The 19,023-nt window shown below is 39.8% G+C and overlaps 1 protein-coding gene across 1 annotated transcript in view; it reads left to right on the forward strand.

Annotated features, from left to right (window-relative positions):
• DNAH11 (dynein axonemal heavy chain 11) overlaps positions 1–19,023 on the forward strand; it is a 359,440-nt gene that overhangs the window by 48,451 nt on the left and 291,966 nt on the right. The window contains exons 9-12 of the mRNA XM_060632677.3: positions 7,396–7,512; positions 14,148–14,285; positions 14,595–14,719; positions 15,270–15,465. Coding sequence (XP_060488660.3) covers positions 7,396–7,512; positions 14,148–14,285; positions 14,595–14,719; positions 15,270–15,465 — 576 coding nt within the window. The remainder of the gene's footprint in view (positions 1–7,395; positions 7,513–14,147; positions 14,286–14,594; positions 14,720–15,269; positions 15,466–19,023) is intronic.

A 19,023-nucleotide genomic window follows, 5' to 3' on the forward strand; every position in this document is an offset into this window, starting at 1 on the left:
CTGCATCTCTGCTCCCTCTTCCCTTCTCAATGTGTCTTCTTCTTTGTCTTTAGCTGTGGATGATCTCTTCTGCTAATCTTTAGATCATTTTCTGAAGGACTTACATTAAATGTGTGTCATGGGAGGAAGTGAGCTCAGGTTACTCTTACTCTGCCATCGTCTTAGAACTCATCTCAAGGTAGCCTTGATGTCCTTTGTGATTTCTTCCTTGACTCATTGGTTGTGGGAGGTAAGATTTAAAAAAAATTTTTTTTTAATATTTATTTTGGAGAAAGAGCAGGAGTGGGTGAGAGGCAGAGAGCAAGGGAGACATGCAGGATGTGAAGCGGGCTCCATGCTCTGAGCTGTCAGCACAGAGCCTGACACAGATCTCGAACTCACAAACTGTGAGATCATGACCTGAATCGAGGTCAGACACTTAACCTACTGAGCTACCCAGGCGCCCCTGGAGGGTAAGATTTCATACTTTAACTGGTGAAAGACGATGACATTAGACAGTGATAACTGATGGACATATAATGTAATAATTTATAAATGTATCTAGATATAAAATCTAGAACAATACAGAGAGTTACATTTGAAACACTATATTTACATCAAATCTAATTCTAAGAAAATTCAAATAATTAGAGCTGAAGACAGTAAGAAATGGAGGAAAACAACTGAAAAGAAACAAAAAAAATTGACAGTTAAGCCTTAATGTAGCAATAATTACCTTAAATGTAAATGATCTAAATACACAAATACAAAGAGCTTGCCAGAGTGTACTAAAAAATATGACCCTACTGTATGCTTTATTTCAGAAATTTGCTTCAAATATAATCAAATTTGTAGATTAAAATTATATTGTAGATTTGTAGACCCTTGATAAAAGGGTCAGTCCACCAAGAAGACATAGCAATCCTAAATGTGTATGCGCCAAAAAAGCCAGCAGCAAAATATATGGTTGAAAACTGATAGAACCGAAAAGAGACAAATTCACATTCCAAGTTGAAGACCTCATTGGCCCCTTCTGAGAAATTGAAAGAACAAGTAAATCAGAAATGAGCGAGGATGTGGAAGAACTCACTAACATCAACCAGGAAGATCTAATCTATGTTTATAAGACACTCCACGCAACAAAAGCAGAATTCACTTTCTTTTTAAGTGCTCAGGAAACATATACCAGGATATGCCATATCTAGGCCATAAGACAACCTTAACAAATGTACGAGATTGAAATTGTACAGAATATGTTCTTTGTTGACAATGGCATCAAAAAGAAATCAATAATGTAAACATAACAGGAAATTTTCTTTTTTTTTTAATTTTTTTAAGTTGTATTTATTTTTGAGAGAGAGACAGAGAGAGTGAGCGGGGGAGGGGCAGAGAGAAGGAGAGAGAGAGAATCCCAAGCAGGCTCTGTGTTGTCAGCATGGAGCCTGATGCGGGGCTTGAACTCACACACTGTGAGATCATGACCTGAGCCGAAACCAAGAGTCAGACTCTTAACCGACTGAGCCACCCAGGCGCCCCTTACAGGAAAATTTCAACATTGGAAACTGAGAAGCACATCTTTAAATATTCCATGAATCAAAGAACAGTGTCAAGGGAAATAAAATATAGAGGACTTAATGAAACTGAAAATGGAACCTATCAAAATTTGTGGGAACAGCCAAAGCAGTTCTGAGAGAGACAGTAATAGCACTCAGAATGTATAGATTAAAAAAGTCTCAAAACAGTAGTCAAGGTTTTCACTTTAAGAGCCTAGAGGAAAAAAACAAACAAACAAAAAACCTAGAAAAAAGAGCAAAGTAGATACAAAGCAACTAGAAAGAAGGAAACAGTAAAGAGAACAGATCTATGAAATTTAAAAAATAGAGAAAAATCAATGAAACTAAGAGTTAATTCTTTGAAAAGACAAAGTGAAAAAGCAAATTACCAGTATCAGGGATAAAATGGGCTACCACTACATTCTCTGCAGACATCAAAAGAATAATAGGGAATATTGCAACAAAAAACAACCTCTGCACACATCAATTTGACACCCGGAAGAAATGGACTGATTCCTCAAATATCAGAACTATCACAGCTCATCCAATGAGAAATAGATAAATTAAAATTTTTATTTTATTTTTTAAATTTACATCCAAATGAGTTAGCATATAGTGCAACAATGATTTCAGGAATAGATTCCTTAATGCCCCTTGCCCAGTTAGCCCATCTGCCCTCCCACAACCCTCTAGTCACCCTCTTTTCTCCATATTTAAGTTTCTTATGTTTTTTCCCCTCCCTGTTTTTATATTATGTTTGCTTCCTTTCCCTTATGTTCATCTGTTCTGTGTCTTAAAGTCCTCATATGAGTGAAGTCATATGACATTTGTTTTTCTCTGACTAATTTCACTCAGCATAATACCCTCCAGTTCCATCCACATAGTTGCAAATGGCAAGATTTCATTCTTTTTGATTGCTGAGTAATACTCCATTGTATATATATATACCACATCTTCTTTATCCATTCATCCATCGATGGACATCGATGGGCTCTTTCCATACTTTGGCTATTGTTGATAGTGCTGCTATAAACATTGGGGTGCATGTGTCCTTTTGAAACAGCACACCTGTATCCCTTGAATAAATACCTAGTGCAATTGCTGGGTCATAGGGTAGTTCTATTTTTAATTTTTTGAAGAACCTCCATAGTGTTCTCCAGAGTGGCTGCACCAGCTTGCATTCCCACCAGCAATGCAAAAAAGATCCTTTTTCTCCACATCCTCGCCAACATCTTTCGTTGCCTGAGTTGTTAATGTGAGCCATTCTGACAGGTGTAAGGTGGTATCTCATCGTGGTTTTGATTTGTATTTCCCTGATGAGTGATGTTGAGCATTTTTTATGTGTCGGCCATCTGGACGTCTTCTTTGGAGAAGTGTCTATTCCTGTCTTTTGCCCATTTCTTCACTGGATTCTTTGTTTTTTGGGTGCTGAATTTGATAAGTTCTTTCTAGATTTTGGATACTAAGCCTTTATTTGATATGTCATTTGCAAATATCTTCTCCCATTCAACCGGTTGCCTTTTCATTTTGCTGATTGTTTCCTTCACTTTGCAGAAGCTTCTTATTTTGATGAGGTCCCAGTAGTTCATTTTTTCTTTTGTTTCCCTTGCCCCCAGAGACCTGTTGAGTAAGAAGTTGCTGCAGCCATGATCAGAGAGGTTTTTGCCTGCTTTCTTCTCGAGGGTTTTGATGGTTTCCTGTCTTACATTTAGGACTTTCATGCATTTTGAGTTTATTTTTGTGTATGGTGTAAGAAAGTGGTCCAGGTTCATTCTTCTGCATGTCGCTGTCCAGTTTTCCCAGCACCACTTGCTGAGGAGACTGTCTTTATTCAATTGGATATTCTTTCCTGCTTTGTCAAAGATGAGTTGGCCATATGTTTGTGGGTCCATTTCTGGGCTCTCTATTCTGTTCTGTCGATCTGAGTGTCTGTTTTTGTGCCATTAAAATTTTTTTTTAATGTTTATTTTTGAGAGCGAGTGTGCGAGTGGGAGAAGGGCAGAGAAGGGAGGGCAGAGGATGAGAAATGGGCTCTGTACTGACAGCAGGGAGCCTGATGTGGGATTCTAACTCAAGAACCACAAGATCATGACCTGAGCTGAAGTTGGATGCTTAAGCACCTGGGCCACCCAGGCGCCCCAGAAACAAATTTTAAAGTGAGATACATTTGACGTATAACATTGATTAATTAGTTTTAGTTGTGCAACATGAGTCTGACATGAGCATAGATTGAGAAACGATGATCACAGTAGGTTTAGTTAACATCCATCACCACATGTGGTTGACATTTTTTCCCCTGTGGTGAATAGAAAATTTGAATAATATAACTACTAAGAAAATTGGATTTGTGATTTAAAAACCTCCCAAAAGGGGGGTTCCTGGGTGGCTCAGTTGCTTAAGCGTCCAACTCTTGGTTTGGGCTCAGCTCATGATCTTAGAGTTTCGTGAGTTTGAGCCCCATATCAGACTCTGCGCTGGTAATGCAGAGCCTGCTTGAGATTCTCTCCCTCACTGTCTGCTCCTCTCTCCCTCTGTCTCTGTCTGAAAATACATAAATAAACTTAAAAAAAAAAAACTTCCCCAAAGGAAATATCCAGGCCCGGACTGTTTAACTGGAGAATTCTTCAGTTATTTCCAAATATTTAGGAATTAATATTAGTTCTACACAGTTTCTTACAGAAATACGAGAGGAGGGAACACTTCCTAATTTGTTTTATGAAGCTAGTAGTTATTATCCTGATTACCAGACCAGAGCAGATAATAAAAAAAAAAAAGGAAAAGTACAAACTATTTTCCCTCATAAATCTAGAGCTAAAAATCCTTAGCAAAGTATTAGTAAGCAGAATTTGGCAACACAGAAGAAGGACCTATACCATGTGCAAGTGAGGTTTATTTTAGGGATGCAAAGCTGGTTTAATATTTGAAAATCCACATATTAACAGTTTTAAAGAAGACAAGAATGATTATGTTAAATGATGCATGAAAATCATTTTACCAAATTCCGTGTCCTTTTCTGATGAAAACTCTCAGAATAGAAACAGAGTAACCTCTTGAATTTGCATAAAGAACATGTTCCAAAAGCCTGTCGCACATTATACGTAATGGTTAAGGGTCTTTCTAAATCCCAAACACGTAGCATATGTTCAACTGCCCACTCAACATCTGAGCTGAAATATTTGATAGACATCTCAATATAAACTTGCAAAACTGAACCTCTCCTTTACCTGTACTCCAACCTACTCTTCCTTGTCTCCATCTCATTAGATGGCACATGTGATGCACAGCTTTGGAGTCATTCACGGTCTTGCTCTTTTACCCATGATAAACAGCACATTCTGCCAGACATACCCTGAGATTATACCCACATCTCATCTCTGACCTGAATTACTGCCTTTGCCCCGAAACTGCTTAGCCCGTCTTGGCTCCATTAGGGTCTATTTTTCACTCAGTAGCACGAGTGCCTTTTAGGAGTTAAGTCAAATCAGGGCATTTCTCTAGCTAAAACTTCAGTAATTTCTCATGTCACTAATAAGGGCAATTTTGCAGTTGCCAAGGTGGAAAAAAAAAGTTTATAATGATCCTTGAGTAATTCCAGCATATTGTTAATGCTTTAATAAGTATTTATTGAGAAACACGTGTGTGCCAAGAACCCCATTAAGTATGGGGACTGTGACTCTGACTATTAAACCTGTTCATTATATTCCCAGAGTTTTGACTCCAGGGGAGAATACAGGTAGGCAATAATCCAGTGGGCTCAGTGCTAGGATTTGAAAAATACAGAGCGCTAGGAGAATGTTTGTGAAGGGCCCCTTTGCCAAAGGAAGTGAGAGGAAACTGAGAAAGTACCTGAAAGATAAATAGAACTGAAAAATAAATACACATTAGGCAGGTGAAGAGTGGGTAAAAAGGAAGGGATTAGTGGAAAATTGAATCCTTCAGAGAGAGAGGATGGGTATGACCAGGCAGGTAGGGCTGGTTCCTAGTGTGAAAGGGGGTCCAGATCACATAAGGTTTTATAGAGTGTGGTAAGACTTTTGAGACTTTATCTTAAAAAATAAGGATTATGAATTGGAGGATTATGAATAGTGACATCATAATATTTCTTTTTTTAGGAAGCTTATTTAGACGGCACTTTGAGGAATTATTCATAGAGACAATAACAGAGGCAAAGAAAGTGTTTAGCAGAAATCCAGCTAAATGGTAGTGGTGATCTGGACCAGAGTGATGCCTGGAGAGAGGGAGCATAGTCAGCGTACTCACAAGGTGGTTAAGAGAAGAGATTGATAGCACTTGACCAAGAGAGAAGGGGGCAAAGGAGGTGGCTGAAATTTCTGTTCGGGTGTCTAAAAAGAGCTGCTTTTTAGAGAAAATGATGAATTCAGATTTGTGCAAGATGACTTTGAATTATCTGTGAGACTTTCATGGGGAGAGGTGCCATTGACCTTCTGAATTTGGGTTGAATGAGTAAAACAGTTTAGGAGAGAGAGAGAGATAGTTGGGATCGAGATTCTCGCATTTTCCCCTCCTTGAGCTATTAACTACTAACTGTTTAACACTTGAGCATCTGAAATTGTAAGCTTCTTGTTGTACTGAGAAGAGGGATAAGTTAGGCTTGTTGGGACTTGTTGGGAAGTTGTGTTTACTTTTAAAAGTCATTGATCTTGAATGAAGAGACTATCTCTTGTTCAGACCTAGAGACTTCCTCTAGATGCTAAATATAACATTGTGATATATGACACACAGAGCCCTAGAACGTTGCCATTGCACTCTGTTGTCAGGGTGTGTTAAAGGGTCAGCACAGGGGGTGTTCCTTCGTAGAAACCTACAAACGTTGTGATTGGAATGTGGGCTCTGGAGTCAGGTTGCCAGGATTTATGCTCTGGTTCTGCTGTGACTATGGGCAGGTTATTTAACTTCCCTGAGTTTGTTTTGTCCCGTATAAGGCGGAAACAATATCACCTACATCATGTGGTGTTTGTGCAAGTTGAGTTAATATTGGAAAGCATTCAGAACAGAAAACTGAATGTTAGCCATCAGTATTACTGCTGTTATTAATAGATGAGGCTTTGTTTATAGAGGTAACAGAGGACCCCGTGATGTTAAATGGGTGGTACACACGGTCTAGGGGCAGCATGACTGGAAAGCCCAAAGTGTTAGTGAATTTCTGGAACTTCTTCGGTGAAGACTGTGAATTGCTGTGCCATGCAGATGATAGTTATTCTTTCACGATTTCATTCTTTCTAATCACGGGAGTGGGTGGTTATTATTAGGAGGAAACTGGGGGTTGTTAACTGCATATTAACACACAGGGAAAATGGAAGAGCATTGTGTTTCATCCGTATCACTAATGATGCTTTCTTACAGACCTGTGATTTTTGTTCTCGCCTGAAGAAATAGTGTTTCTGGGTAGGTTTTCTGCTCCATGAGAAACCATCCTCTTTTAAACTTATAGGTATACTGAAATTACAATGAAGATGGGTTCTTTTTTATTTTCGGAAAAGCTTTGCTTTATCACTGATTAAAAAAAAAAATGGATTGGGGGAGGACAACAGACCGTGGGTCCAAATGCTGATGTCGAGGTCTGTGCCGGTGAAAAGGCCAGTGGAAACGCAGGCTGGCAGTGCTAAATGCTCAGTGTTCCCATAAGGCTCCCGTTTTGAACAGTTAGATAAGTTCTTTCTTGTTCTTCCCTGGAATCCTGCTATGAAACATTCAGAGAGATGGGGAGAAGGAGGAGGGGAGAGAAGGGGAGGGGGAAGGGTGTCACAGGGAGGGAGAGGGAGGGAGGCAGGTCATGCTTCAGTGATTGCTATTTTCACTGTTGGATACTTTCTCATAAACTATTTGCCTTTGAATTTTACAGGAATTTGAAAGTGATTATGTTGTGTTTAAGTCCAAAACTTTGGAATTTGACCGAAGGCTTGGGACAATTCTTTGTGAAGGTTTCTTTAACTGCAATGGTTTAGAAGCTGCGTTCAAGGTTAGTTCTGAAGAAGCTATCATTAAAAAATATTTTCCTAGTGAATACATTCCTTTCGGATCCAGGTAAACTATTAACCAGTCACATGCTGTTTGCATTCACCTCCCTGAATTAAATTTTACGTACTGCTCTGATGAATGATGTGCACTCTGGACAAGGTCATTGTCAGGACTTTGGGGCATTGATCTTTTTTCAGATGAAGTGTTGTAGCTCTTGTTACCTTTAGAGTGAGGTTGGCATGGCCAATGAAATCCTGATTGAAAATTAAGCCTCCATGAGAAGTGGGAAATACCTCTTAATCTAAGATTTTTTTCTTGACCATTGTTTACATGTGTTGGGTTTACCTGGCCACTTCACTTCTGAAACAAATAGGATTTTGGGTACTATGTTTCATGAGATATAAGACATCATAGGTTTTCAAACACACCATTATTTTGTGTATACAGAAAGGAAAGTTGTGCCAAAAAATTATGGTTCCATCGATTATGTACCATAGTCCACTTTCAGATGTTAAAATGCAAAAAAATGTTGGACAGAGAACTGACGAAATGCAGTGTGCTATGTATGTATTCTGAGTTACATAAAAGAAATGCATCGTCGCGGACCTCCCAAAAGGACAGCTTATGAGATGAGGAAGAGGGACATATATGAAACTTGCTTGTCAAAGAAAAGAACCGTAAGTGACATGTAAATTCAGATGGCATCCCACAAGAGGAACTGAGCCTTCTGTTTCAGGAGAAATATGCCCAGGGAATCTTGGGCACAATTCATTGAAAATGGCAGTGCAAAACAAGAGAATGGACACAGACTTCATGTAAGATACTGTCCGATTTTGACCTTCAGATTCACATGATCAGTCAGTTGGTGGTGAAGGTGGAATTGTCTTGGCCTGGGAAAGCATTTTAACATGGAGAATTGACAGGGATCAAGTAGTTGTGCATTTTGTAAGAGCTGGGAGATGAAATGGAGATGCTGTTGCCCAAAATATATAGCCTGTTATTGTAGAATTAAGCTGCCTGTGATCCCATCTCTCAGAAATTACTATTTCATACCACCACTACTTTTTATTTGGGTAGAAATGCATACATGTATCTCTTTGACAAAAGTGACATCATAGGCTGGCCCTCGGCAAACTTTTTCACTTAGCAATCAGTCATAAATATTTTCTTTTATAGCAGAATTCAATACTGTTTTTGTAATGGGTACCCAGTAATGTATCATTCTCTCTGTTACTGGAGCTACTTTGTTTTTCATGCTTTTATAAATAACTAGAGGAAAGAATGTAGATGGTTCTCTTTACAGAGACTCCTACCTGTTGTTGTTGTTGTTGTTGTTGTTAAAGCCTTTTTTTTAATGTTGGGGTGCCTGGGTGGCTCAGTCAGTTAAGTGTCCGACTTTGGCTCAGGTCATGATCTCACAGTTAGTGAGTTCAAGCCCCATGTCTGGCTCTGTGCTGAGAGCACAGAACCTGTTTGATATTCTCTCTCTCCCTCTTGGTCTGCCCCTTCCCTGCTCCTTCCTGCTTTCTCTCAAAAATAAATAAATAAACGCAGAAAAAAAACCTAAAATGGGGCATCTGGGTGGCTCAGTTGGTGTGACTTCAACTCAGGTCATGATCTCACAGTTTGGGAGTTCTAGCCCCACGTCGGGCTCTGCGCTGGCCTCTCGGAGTCTGGAGCCTGCTTGGCATCCTGTGCCTCCCCCTCTCTCTCCCCCTGACTTGTGCATGTGTTCCCTTTCTGTCAAAAGTAAATACATAAACGTTTTAAAAATAGTGTTTGTTTATTTTTGAGAGAGAAAGAGAGTGTGACTGGGGAAAGGGCAGAGAGAGAGAGAGGCACAGAGGATCTGAAGCGGGCTCTGGCCCGACAGCCTCATGCAGGGCTTGGACTCGCAAACTGTAAGATCAGGACCCGAGCCAAAGTTAGATGCTTAACCACCTGAGTCACCCAGGCGCCCCTGCTACCTCTTCTAATTCAAGTCTCTCTTCTTCTCTTAGCACAACGGTTGATACGGATTCTCTTCTAGTGTGTGCCACTTCTCTTTTTCTAAACAACTTTGTCTTTTTGTCATGTATTTTTTTCTTTAACTTTCCCCATATTTGTACCTTGTCTGTGGAAACGTATAACGTGAGCTCCTGCCTGGTAGCTCTGCAGGGGTGGGACATCATCTTAGGTTTTTTGTTATATTTAGATCCCTTCCTTCAGTGTCTTATGAAGCGAACACTTCATAACTGCTTGGGGTTGGGTAGACTGGTCGTCAGAGTAACGGAATGACACCCTGCTGAGGGTGACTGCAGGGAGAAAAGTGGCAGAGGACAAAACTTACAGGATTGCGTATTGAGGAAAAAACGATCTCTGCCACCGGTGCAGGATGATAAACTGTGACCGTTGGCTGTTGGGTCCCAGGGAATAAATATTTGCAGATGCTTTTCCCAAGACCGTGATTCATGCCTGCCCTTGGCAAAGACATGACCAGGAAGGGCACTGGGCCCAAACACATTCTCCTCTAATGTGAAACTGTAGTTCAAAGCCTCCAAGTGTCGACACTCAATAAAAAACAAAACAAAGCCAAACGCGAAGGGATGTTTCTCTGAAATGTAGTGTGTCTGCGTGAAGGTAGACTGAAGTGTGCGAGTGAAAGTGTCTAGAGGAGTCCTCAGACGGTGAAAGTGGAGGCGATGAAAGTGTGACGTGTGCAATGGTTCAGGTGGCAAGAGATGAAAAAAATTGTGGAAAGAGGAAAAGCTAGGAAAAAAAAACATAAATAGCTAGTACTTGAATGGTGGCAGCAGCCTTAGGAAAAGCCATGTTACGTAGTGAAAGTGGGAATTAGAAGAAAATTACAGCGGATCTTACAGATCTCAAATGGGATATTTAGGAGACGAAACATGTAGTGGGAGTCCATGTTTAATCGTTTGAGGTTGATAGGAAGGGAAGTGTTTTTTCTACTCTTTACAGAATAGCTCTCAGTGCCATCATGACAAGGAAGCAAGAGGTGCCAGTGACCACAGTTCTCATCCCAGAGGGTAATTTTTAGCTACTTGGTCATGTGCACCTGCCTAAAGGGTTAAGACTTTGCTTCTTACCATTTCCTGGCTCTCCAGCCTCCCCATAGCCTCTGTGTCTTTTCTCTGTTACACTTGGAGTCACGTCTCACTAAACATATCAGGTAGACAAGATGAGATGCGGTCAGGAAGCTTCTGGTATTTCACTTGTGGTCAGTACAGTAAGTGTTTGAAAGAGCATGTTGGGAAATCAATGCATTTCCCTGCTGTCGGAGGATTGCGCTTCTTTGTTCAATCTCAGTCAGTGTTTGCTTCTGAATGTTAATACAAAATCCAAAGTCAACAAAATAGTGGTTGCAAGGAGAACGTTTATTTGCATTTTGCTAGGTAGCCGCTAATCAAGCAGGTTTAAAAATGTTTAGCAGTTTCTATAGTGTTATAATTGATATTACCAGAGGAAAAACAGCCTAATGTCTCTAAACTGACCTCTAAGAGACAGTTAAATCTACTTTTTACTTCGTACAATTTTTTGTTGTTGTTGTTGTTGCTGTTTTTCCCCCAGTGAATGTGGTTTATGTAAATATTCAGAAAATGTTAACAGGAAAGCTGTTTTTAAAGAACAGGTTTTTCCCCCCCATTATTTTGCTTTAATTCCAGTGTAATTAACATACAGTGTTAAATTAGTTTCAGGTGTACAATACAGTGATTCAACATTTCTGTACATTACATTACTTCAGCTCCATTGGTTAAGCATCCAGTTTTTGATTTCGCTCAGGTCATGATCTCCTGGTTGTGAGAGTGAGCCCTGAATCGGGCTCTGCACTGGGCAGGAGCCTGCTTGAGATTCTCCCTCTCTGTCTGCCCCTCTCCCACTCAGGCTTGCTCACACCCTTTCTCTCTCAAACAAACAAAGAAAACAATTAAAAACCCCAATCCTGTACATTACTTAATGTTCATCCTATGTGTTCTCTTAACACCCCTCACCTGTTTCATCCATCATCCATCCCACATCCCCTCTGCTAACCACCAGTTCTCTGTTTTTGAGTCTTCTTCTCTTGTCTTTTTTTTCTTCGTTAAATTTCACATATGTGATATCATAGGTTATTTGTCTTCTTCTGAGTGATTTCTCTCACTTAGCATTATGCCCTCTAGATCCATCTATGCTATTACAAGTGGCAAGATTTTATTATTTTTTTATGGCTCATATTCTGTTGTACATATACCACGTCTTTTCTACCCATTCATTTATTGATAGACACTTGGGTTGCTTCCATATTTTGCTTTTGTAAATAATGCTACAGTAACATAGCGGTGTATATATCTTTTCAAATTAGTGTTTTGTATTTGGGTAAATACCCAGTAGTGCAATTACTGGATCATATGGTAATTCTATTTTTAATTTTGTGAGGAACCTCCATACTGTTTTCCACAGTGGCTGCACCAGTTTGCATTCCCACCAACGGTGCATCAGCATTGCTTTTTTTTTTTTTTCCACATCCTCACCAACAGTTGTTGTTTAAAGAAAACAAAAATAGTTTTTTAAATGTTTTGTTTATTTTTGAGACAGAGACAGAGCATGAGTGAGGGAGGAGCAGAGAGAGAGGGAGACACAGAATCTGAACCAGGCTCCAGGCTCTGAGCTGTGAGCACAGAGCCCGATGCGGGGCTCGAGCTCACCCACTGTGAGATCATGACCTGAGCCAAAGTTGGACGCTTACCCACTGAGCCACCCAGACGCCCGTAAAGAAAATAAATTTTGAGGGACACCTTAAGAAGGCATAGACGTTGGGGGCGCCTGGGTGGCGCAGTCGGTTAAGCGTCCGACTTCAGCCAGGTCACGATCTCGCGGTCTGTGAGTTCGAGCCCCGCGTCAGGCTCTGGGCTGATGGCTCGGAGCCTGGAGCCTGTTTCCGATTCTGTGTCTCCCTCTCTCTCTGCCCCTCCCCCGTTCATGCTCTGTCTCTCTCTGTCCCAAAAATAAATAAAAAACGTTGGAAAAAAAAAATTTAAAAAAAAAAAAAAAAAAAAAAAAGAAGGCATAGACGTTGGTGTATGGTTTTCTGCCATCTTGATGGTGTTTACTGACTTTGAGGAGGTATCTTCTTTTAAAGAAATATCTATATAACAGGTCTAGTAACTGACATTTGATGAAACCCACACAGAGTAAGCAAGTGACAAAATAATTTTAAATGACCCTTTGGCTGTTTAGGGCCTGCACCGGGAAGCCCCGGCCCTGGTGCCAGACTGCCCAGTGTCCAACAGCAGCCCTGCCACTAGCTGTGAGAATTTGGGGAAATGACTCCCTCTCCACGACTCAGTTTTCTTATCTGAAAGATGTGACAACAGCATTGTAAGGCCCTTAAAATACAGTACGTGGCACCTCGCAAGCATTATTTAAACACATCTTATGTGACAGTGTGCATTTTAATTACATCGTTTTGCTTGCAAGGAAAGCTGTCTGACGCCGGCACGCAGGAGGATCCACGTGGGGCAGAAGACAAGGCAGGAGGCTAGTGGAGATCCAAGGTCAGGCTCCTCAGATAGCTAAGCCTTGTGGAAACTGGTGGTGAAAGTTCATTTGGATTTGGGTGGGGAGCATGGACTGAGCGAGGAGAGCTGAAGGACCTTTACTGTCCTGCTTGCCGGTGATGTGATCCTGTTCCAGTCCACTTCTTTTTCTTCTGTCTCCCTATTTATTGGTTTCCTCCCCTTGCTGATAGTTTTTGTTCACTCCTAATTTTGCCACGGTGACTTCAATCTGCTGTGCCCCAATTCTTTTCCGGAGGAGGAGAGAATGTGATGAGTTCAAGGCATTAGTTTGAGGTAGGACATTCCTGTCAAAGGAGATAGCTGCTTGCGGGATAGTTGCCCTTGGAGCAGGTCACCACTACTGCCCGAGGCCACCGCGTCGGGGGTCGCTGGGTGGTGTGGCAGGCAACATGGCTGCCATGCGCAGGACAATCACAGTAACTGGTACATTCGGTATAATTTATTATGACTATTATTATCATGAAGTGTATTTATTTTGACAGAAACAGAAACAGCTTGAGTGGGGAGGAGACAGAATCCCCAGCAGGCTCAGCACTGCCAGCTCAGCACGATTAGGGCCATGAACTCACAAAACTGTGAGATCATGATCTGAGCTGAAATAAGAGTTGGACGCATAACCAGCTGAGCCACTCGGGTGCCCCTGGCATAATTACTAAAGGTGTGACCTGGAGGGCCTCCATATGGATATTCTTATATCGAAAGAGCCTACATGTAGGAGGGGAGAACAAATAGAGAGGCACACGTTTTACTTCTGTTTTTCATATCTGCACAGTCTCTTCTAAAACATTTCCTGGTGCCCAGCAGGCGGAAGTAGTGTTATCTGCGAGCAGAGACTGCTGATAGGCAGTAGTTAATTTCTGACTCCTCTCATTTTCTGCTGAGGCAGGGAAATTGCTTTACATTTAGTATTTGCTTTATTGGACAAATGTTTTCAGTTTGGAGGTACTTCAGGATTCTCTTAGGGTTCTAGAATTTTGTTTTATCTCTAGTCATATCGGAGGTTTAATGGGGGAGAAATAATGGAGTATTTGTATTAAAAACCCACAGTTCTTAACCTTGTAACTTTGATTTTTCACAGCTTTTGACCGTATTTGGGAATTTTCTAGAGAAACCGGTTGTCATGGAAATCTTCAGCCCACATTATAGCACACTAGTGCTCATGTTTGACGCGGAGTTGGATATGTGTAAGCAGTTGTATAATGAACACGTGAAGCAGGTAAGTAGGGGGTGAAGTTGAGCACATCCACAGCATCATTTTTGTGGGTAATGACCATCAGTTGGGACTTGATTTAATGATACCTAAAGAGTAGATGTGGGCCCTAAGCCTTTTATGCCTTTATTTAATTGGTTTCTTTATGCAGATGAACTTGGCTTAGGACCATAACCCTACTATTCAAGTTCTTAACACATACGTTTTGTGTATTTGTACTGTAAAACTACCAAAATGAACAATTGCTTACAAGGTTGGAATGCACTCTGATTACATATTTCCTTTCTTCCTCTTCACCAAAATATCAATTTGCAGATTGAACGTGGAAATGTAGTTCTCCACAGGAATATGCCTTTTACCTCAGGCAACATCAAATGGGCTAAAGAGGTCCTTGAACGACTTCAAACATTTTGGTCCAATTTTGCATCTCTCCGGTATTTGTAAGTTATTAGGCTTATTTCATGGTAAAACCATCCTAATGAGACAAGTAATTTTTATGGAGGTCAGCGAGCTGTTCATTTTAGCACTTACAGAGTCTTTGCCCTTATATTTAACTCTTACTTGGCTCAGTTCGTTGAGAAGGATTCATCCTCATGATTTTAAAATACATTCAATGGGGCTCTTAAAACTTCATCTCTTTAGGTCCATACATAATTTCTTTTCACTTTTCGTTTTCACTGACAATACGTTGGTAGCTTTTTGTTACTTTTCTTCAGCAACTAGCATTCCTTTTATTTTGCAGATTTTCTGTACCTGCCTCTTTTCTTTGTAGGAATTGGTAACTTTCTGCTGTTGACATTCAGTTACATCTTGGGAGTTCCATTAATTTGATAACTGTCTTTTAAGGCAAAGACAATTCATAACCATTATTTGGCATCTATTGTTTCTATTCCTGTTTTTATAGTACATTTTATCATACTGTCTATTTTATATTTTACTGTCAAGTAGTCAAGCTGAAATCTAATATGTAGAAAAATCGTATTCCTACAGATTCTTGGAAAGTCCTGATGATGCCCTAGTTTATCAGAAGTATACTGAAATGACAACTTTGCTAGACCAATTTGAAAATTCTATCTATGATGAATGGAAAAGTAACGTTGATGAAATCTGTGAATTCAATTTGAATCAACCCTTGGTTAAATTCAGTGCCATAACTGGTCTTCTCAGTGTCAACTTTGACCCAAAGGTAGGGGTTTGATGTTTTTAAGTTGTTTCATAGATGGCATTTTTATTACAAGTAAATCTCTGATGCTTCCAGTCATTTATATTTAATTTTGGGAGACTGTCAGTGCCACTAGGAATATAACTGAAATCTTAAAAAAAAACAACAACAACTTATTTTTGAGAGAAGAGAGAGCACCAGTGGAGGAGGGGTAGAGAGAAAGGGGGACAGAGGATCTGAACTGGGCTTCACTCTGACAGCAGCCAGCCCACAGCGAGGCTCAAACCCACAAACCGCAAGATCATGACGTGAGTTGAATTTGGACGCTCAGCTAACTGAGCCACTCAGGTGCCCCCTGAAAACAACTTTTAATAGGTTGTAGTTTTAGAGGTTGGTTTCCCAAATGCTGTATTAATTACTGTTTATTTTGCCTTGTAATTGCCACTTCTACCTTCACTGAATAATGAGTTGAGAGTGGGGTCCATCCATTTTACCTTTGTGTTTTTTGATTCCAGCATAGTGTCTGACGTGTGGTAATACCTAATGTTAGCTCAATTGAATGTAATTATAGTCTTTATCAGTTTTCTGGCTTGAATTTTATTTGCTTTTGGTTCACTAAAATTTTATCACAGAAGTTAAGGTTTGGGGAGTCGACAAAATGTATGGAATGAGAGACCTTTTTTAATCCTTTGGGTGGATAATGGTAAATGATTTGTCATAATATCTTTCAAAGGGACAATAAACTCTAATATGTTAAATTAGTAATTCTTATAAAATAGTTTTCAGAAAAACACAAAACAACATATAAATGCCCCAAATAGTATGAACAGTTAAGGGGCGCCTGGGTGGCTCAGTCGGTTGAGCATCCGACTTTGGCTCAGGTCATGACCTCGCGGTTCATGAGTTCGAGCGTCGGGTTAGGGTTTGTGCTGACAGCTCGGAGCCTGGAGACTGCTTTGGATTCTGTGTCTCCCTCTGTCTCTGCCCCTCCCCTGCTCACATTCTCTCTCTCTTTCTCTCTCTCTCTCTCTCTCTCTCAAAAATAAAGATTAAAAAAAATTAAAAAAAAAAATGAACAGCTAAGTAGTATCCGGGATGAAATTTACCTTTATTGAAGAGATCATTTTTATTTTATGATAAACCACATAACAAAAAGAAATTTCATAAATTCTCTGAGGAAGTTTATTTTCTCAAAACTTCATTACATGTTATGTAATTGATAAGAATGTAATAATGAAAACACAGGAAGTTTAATAGAAATTACCTATGGTTTGCTTATATTTATATAGAATGTACTCTCTGTGCATATATTTGCTAAATGATATATATGTAGGCATATATGTATTTTAACTTATTTCCAACTTTGAGAGCTTGGCAGGAGACACAAAATAAGCTTTTTCTTAATGTTTATGTATTTTGAGAGAGAGAGAGAGAGAGAGAGAGAGGGGGAGAGAATCCTAAGCAGACTCTGTGCTGTCAGTGTGAGCCCCATGCAGGGCTTCATTTCATGAACCGTAAGATCATGATCTGAGCCAAAATCAAGATTTGGCTATTTACCCAACTGAGCCATTGAGGCACTCCTAAACTTTTCTATTTACCTAAAAGAATGTGCTTTACAGGAAAGGGCAAACATATAAAAATATCTATTTGTGAGTTGCTTTTACAAAAAAATTAGTCAAAATTTGGCTAATTTTTTAGATAGTGAAGATTATATACTGTTTTTTAGTGATTTCCCTTTCATGTCAGTTGTATTGTATACCTAGGTAGGAAATGGGCCTCATTGGATTTGATTGTCATAATCTGCACCCAAATTCTGATCTGTTGCCCTGAAATAGTACGGAGAACAGCATCACTTAGTTATGTTTACAAACCTTAGCACATACATGTATAAATACATGACCTGGAGAACTGAGGGTTTCTTTTATCCCTAATTTCATAAAACCAGCTTACAGAAACTAAATTCGTGAGAAGTTCCAGGGATAATTCCTGTGTTTATACCTGAAGGGATGATAAAAACACAGACTATATGTTAATAGTTAACCTGTGGTGTAACAATCTAAGGGAGTCAACTGGTCTACCTTCAAAACGTGTTGTGCAGTCTTTTCCTCAGAGCCTGTGATTTAGAGGTGTAGTCATTTCTGCTACAACATGACATATGCCTTCCTAAAAATCACTGCACTAGGAAAGATTGCACTGTAAAAAGTACTGGGCTTATGGGGAAAATGGGGTTAGGGCTGTCATACTTTAAAAGCTGTAAGCAAGGGGTGCTTGGGTGGCTTGGATGATTAAGTGTCTGACTGATGTTATCAGCTCAGTTCATGATCTCATGGTAATGAGATCCAGCCCCATGTAGGGGTCTGTGCATAGTGTGGAGCCTTCTTGAAGTTCTTTCTCCACCTCTCTCTCTGTCCCTCCCTCACTTGCTCTTTCAAAATAAGTAAATAAACCTAAAACAACTGTAAGCAATACATTAAAGAAACAGGAATGTAGTACCTCAAGATCATAAAAGCCATATATGAAAAACCCACTGCTAACATCATCCTCAATGGGGAAATAGCTTTCCTCCTAAGGTCAGGAAAACAAGGATTTCCCCTCTCACCACTGTTATTCAACATAGTGTTGGAAGTCCTAACCTCAGTAATCAGACAACACACACAAAAAAGGCATCCAAGTCAGCAAGAAGGAAGTCAAACTTGCACTTTTCGAAGACAACATGATACTCTATGTGAAAAACAAAAGATCCACCCCAAACTGCTAGAACTGATCCATGAATTCAGCACAGGATTCAGTCACAGGATATGAAATCAGTGTATAGAAGTTGGTTGCATTTCTATACACCAGTAATGAAGTAGCAGAAAGAGAAATCAAGGAATTGATCCCGTTTACAATTGCACCAAAACCCATAATACCTGGGAATAAACCTAATCAGAGAGGTATAAGATCTGTACACTGAAAACTATAGAAAGTTAATAAAAGAAATTGAAGATTTCCAAAAAAAAAAAAAAAAAGGAAAAACATTCCATGCTCCTGGATAGGAAGAACATATATTGTTAAAATGTCAATACTGTCCAAAGCACTCTACATACTCAATGCAATACCTATCAAAATAACACCAGCATTCTTCACAGAGCTAGAAAAAATAATCCTCAAATTTGTATGGAACCAGAAAAGACTCCGAATAGCCAAAGCAATCCTGAAAAAGAAAACCAGAGCAGGAGGCATCACAATTCCAGTCTTTAAGCTGTATTACAAAGCTGTAATCATCAAGACAGTATGGTACTGGCATAACAGACACATAGATCAGTTGAACAGAAGAGAGAAGCCAGAAATGAACCCACAAAGGTATGGCCAACTCATCTTTGACAAAGCGGCAAAGAGTATCCAATGGAATAAAGACAGTCTCTTCAGCAAGTGGTGCTGGGAAAACTGGACAGCGACATGCAGGAGAATGAACCTGGACCACTTTCTTACACCATATGCAAAAATAAACTCAAAATGGATGAAAGAACTAAATATTAGAAAGCTATTAAAATCTTAGAAGAGATAACAGGCAAGAAATTCTTTGACCCTGGCTGCAGCAAC

This window comes from Panthera onca, chromosome A2 (genome assembly GCF_046562875.1).
Source record: "Panthera onca isolate mPanOnc1 chromosome A2, mPanOnc1 haplotype 2, whole genome shotgun sequence".
Taxonomy (NCBI): domain Eukaryota; kingdom Metazoa; phylum Chordata; class Mammalia; order Carnivora; family Felidae; genus Panthera; species Panthera onca.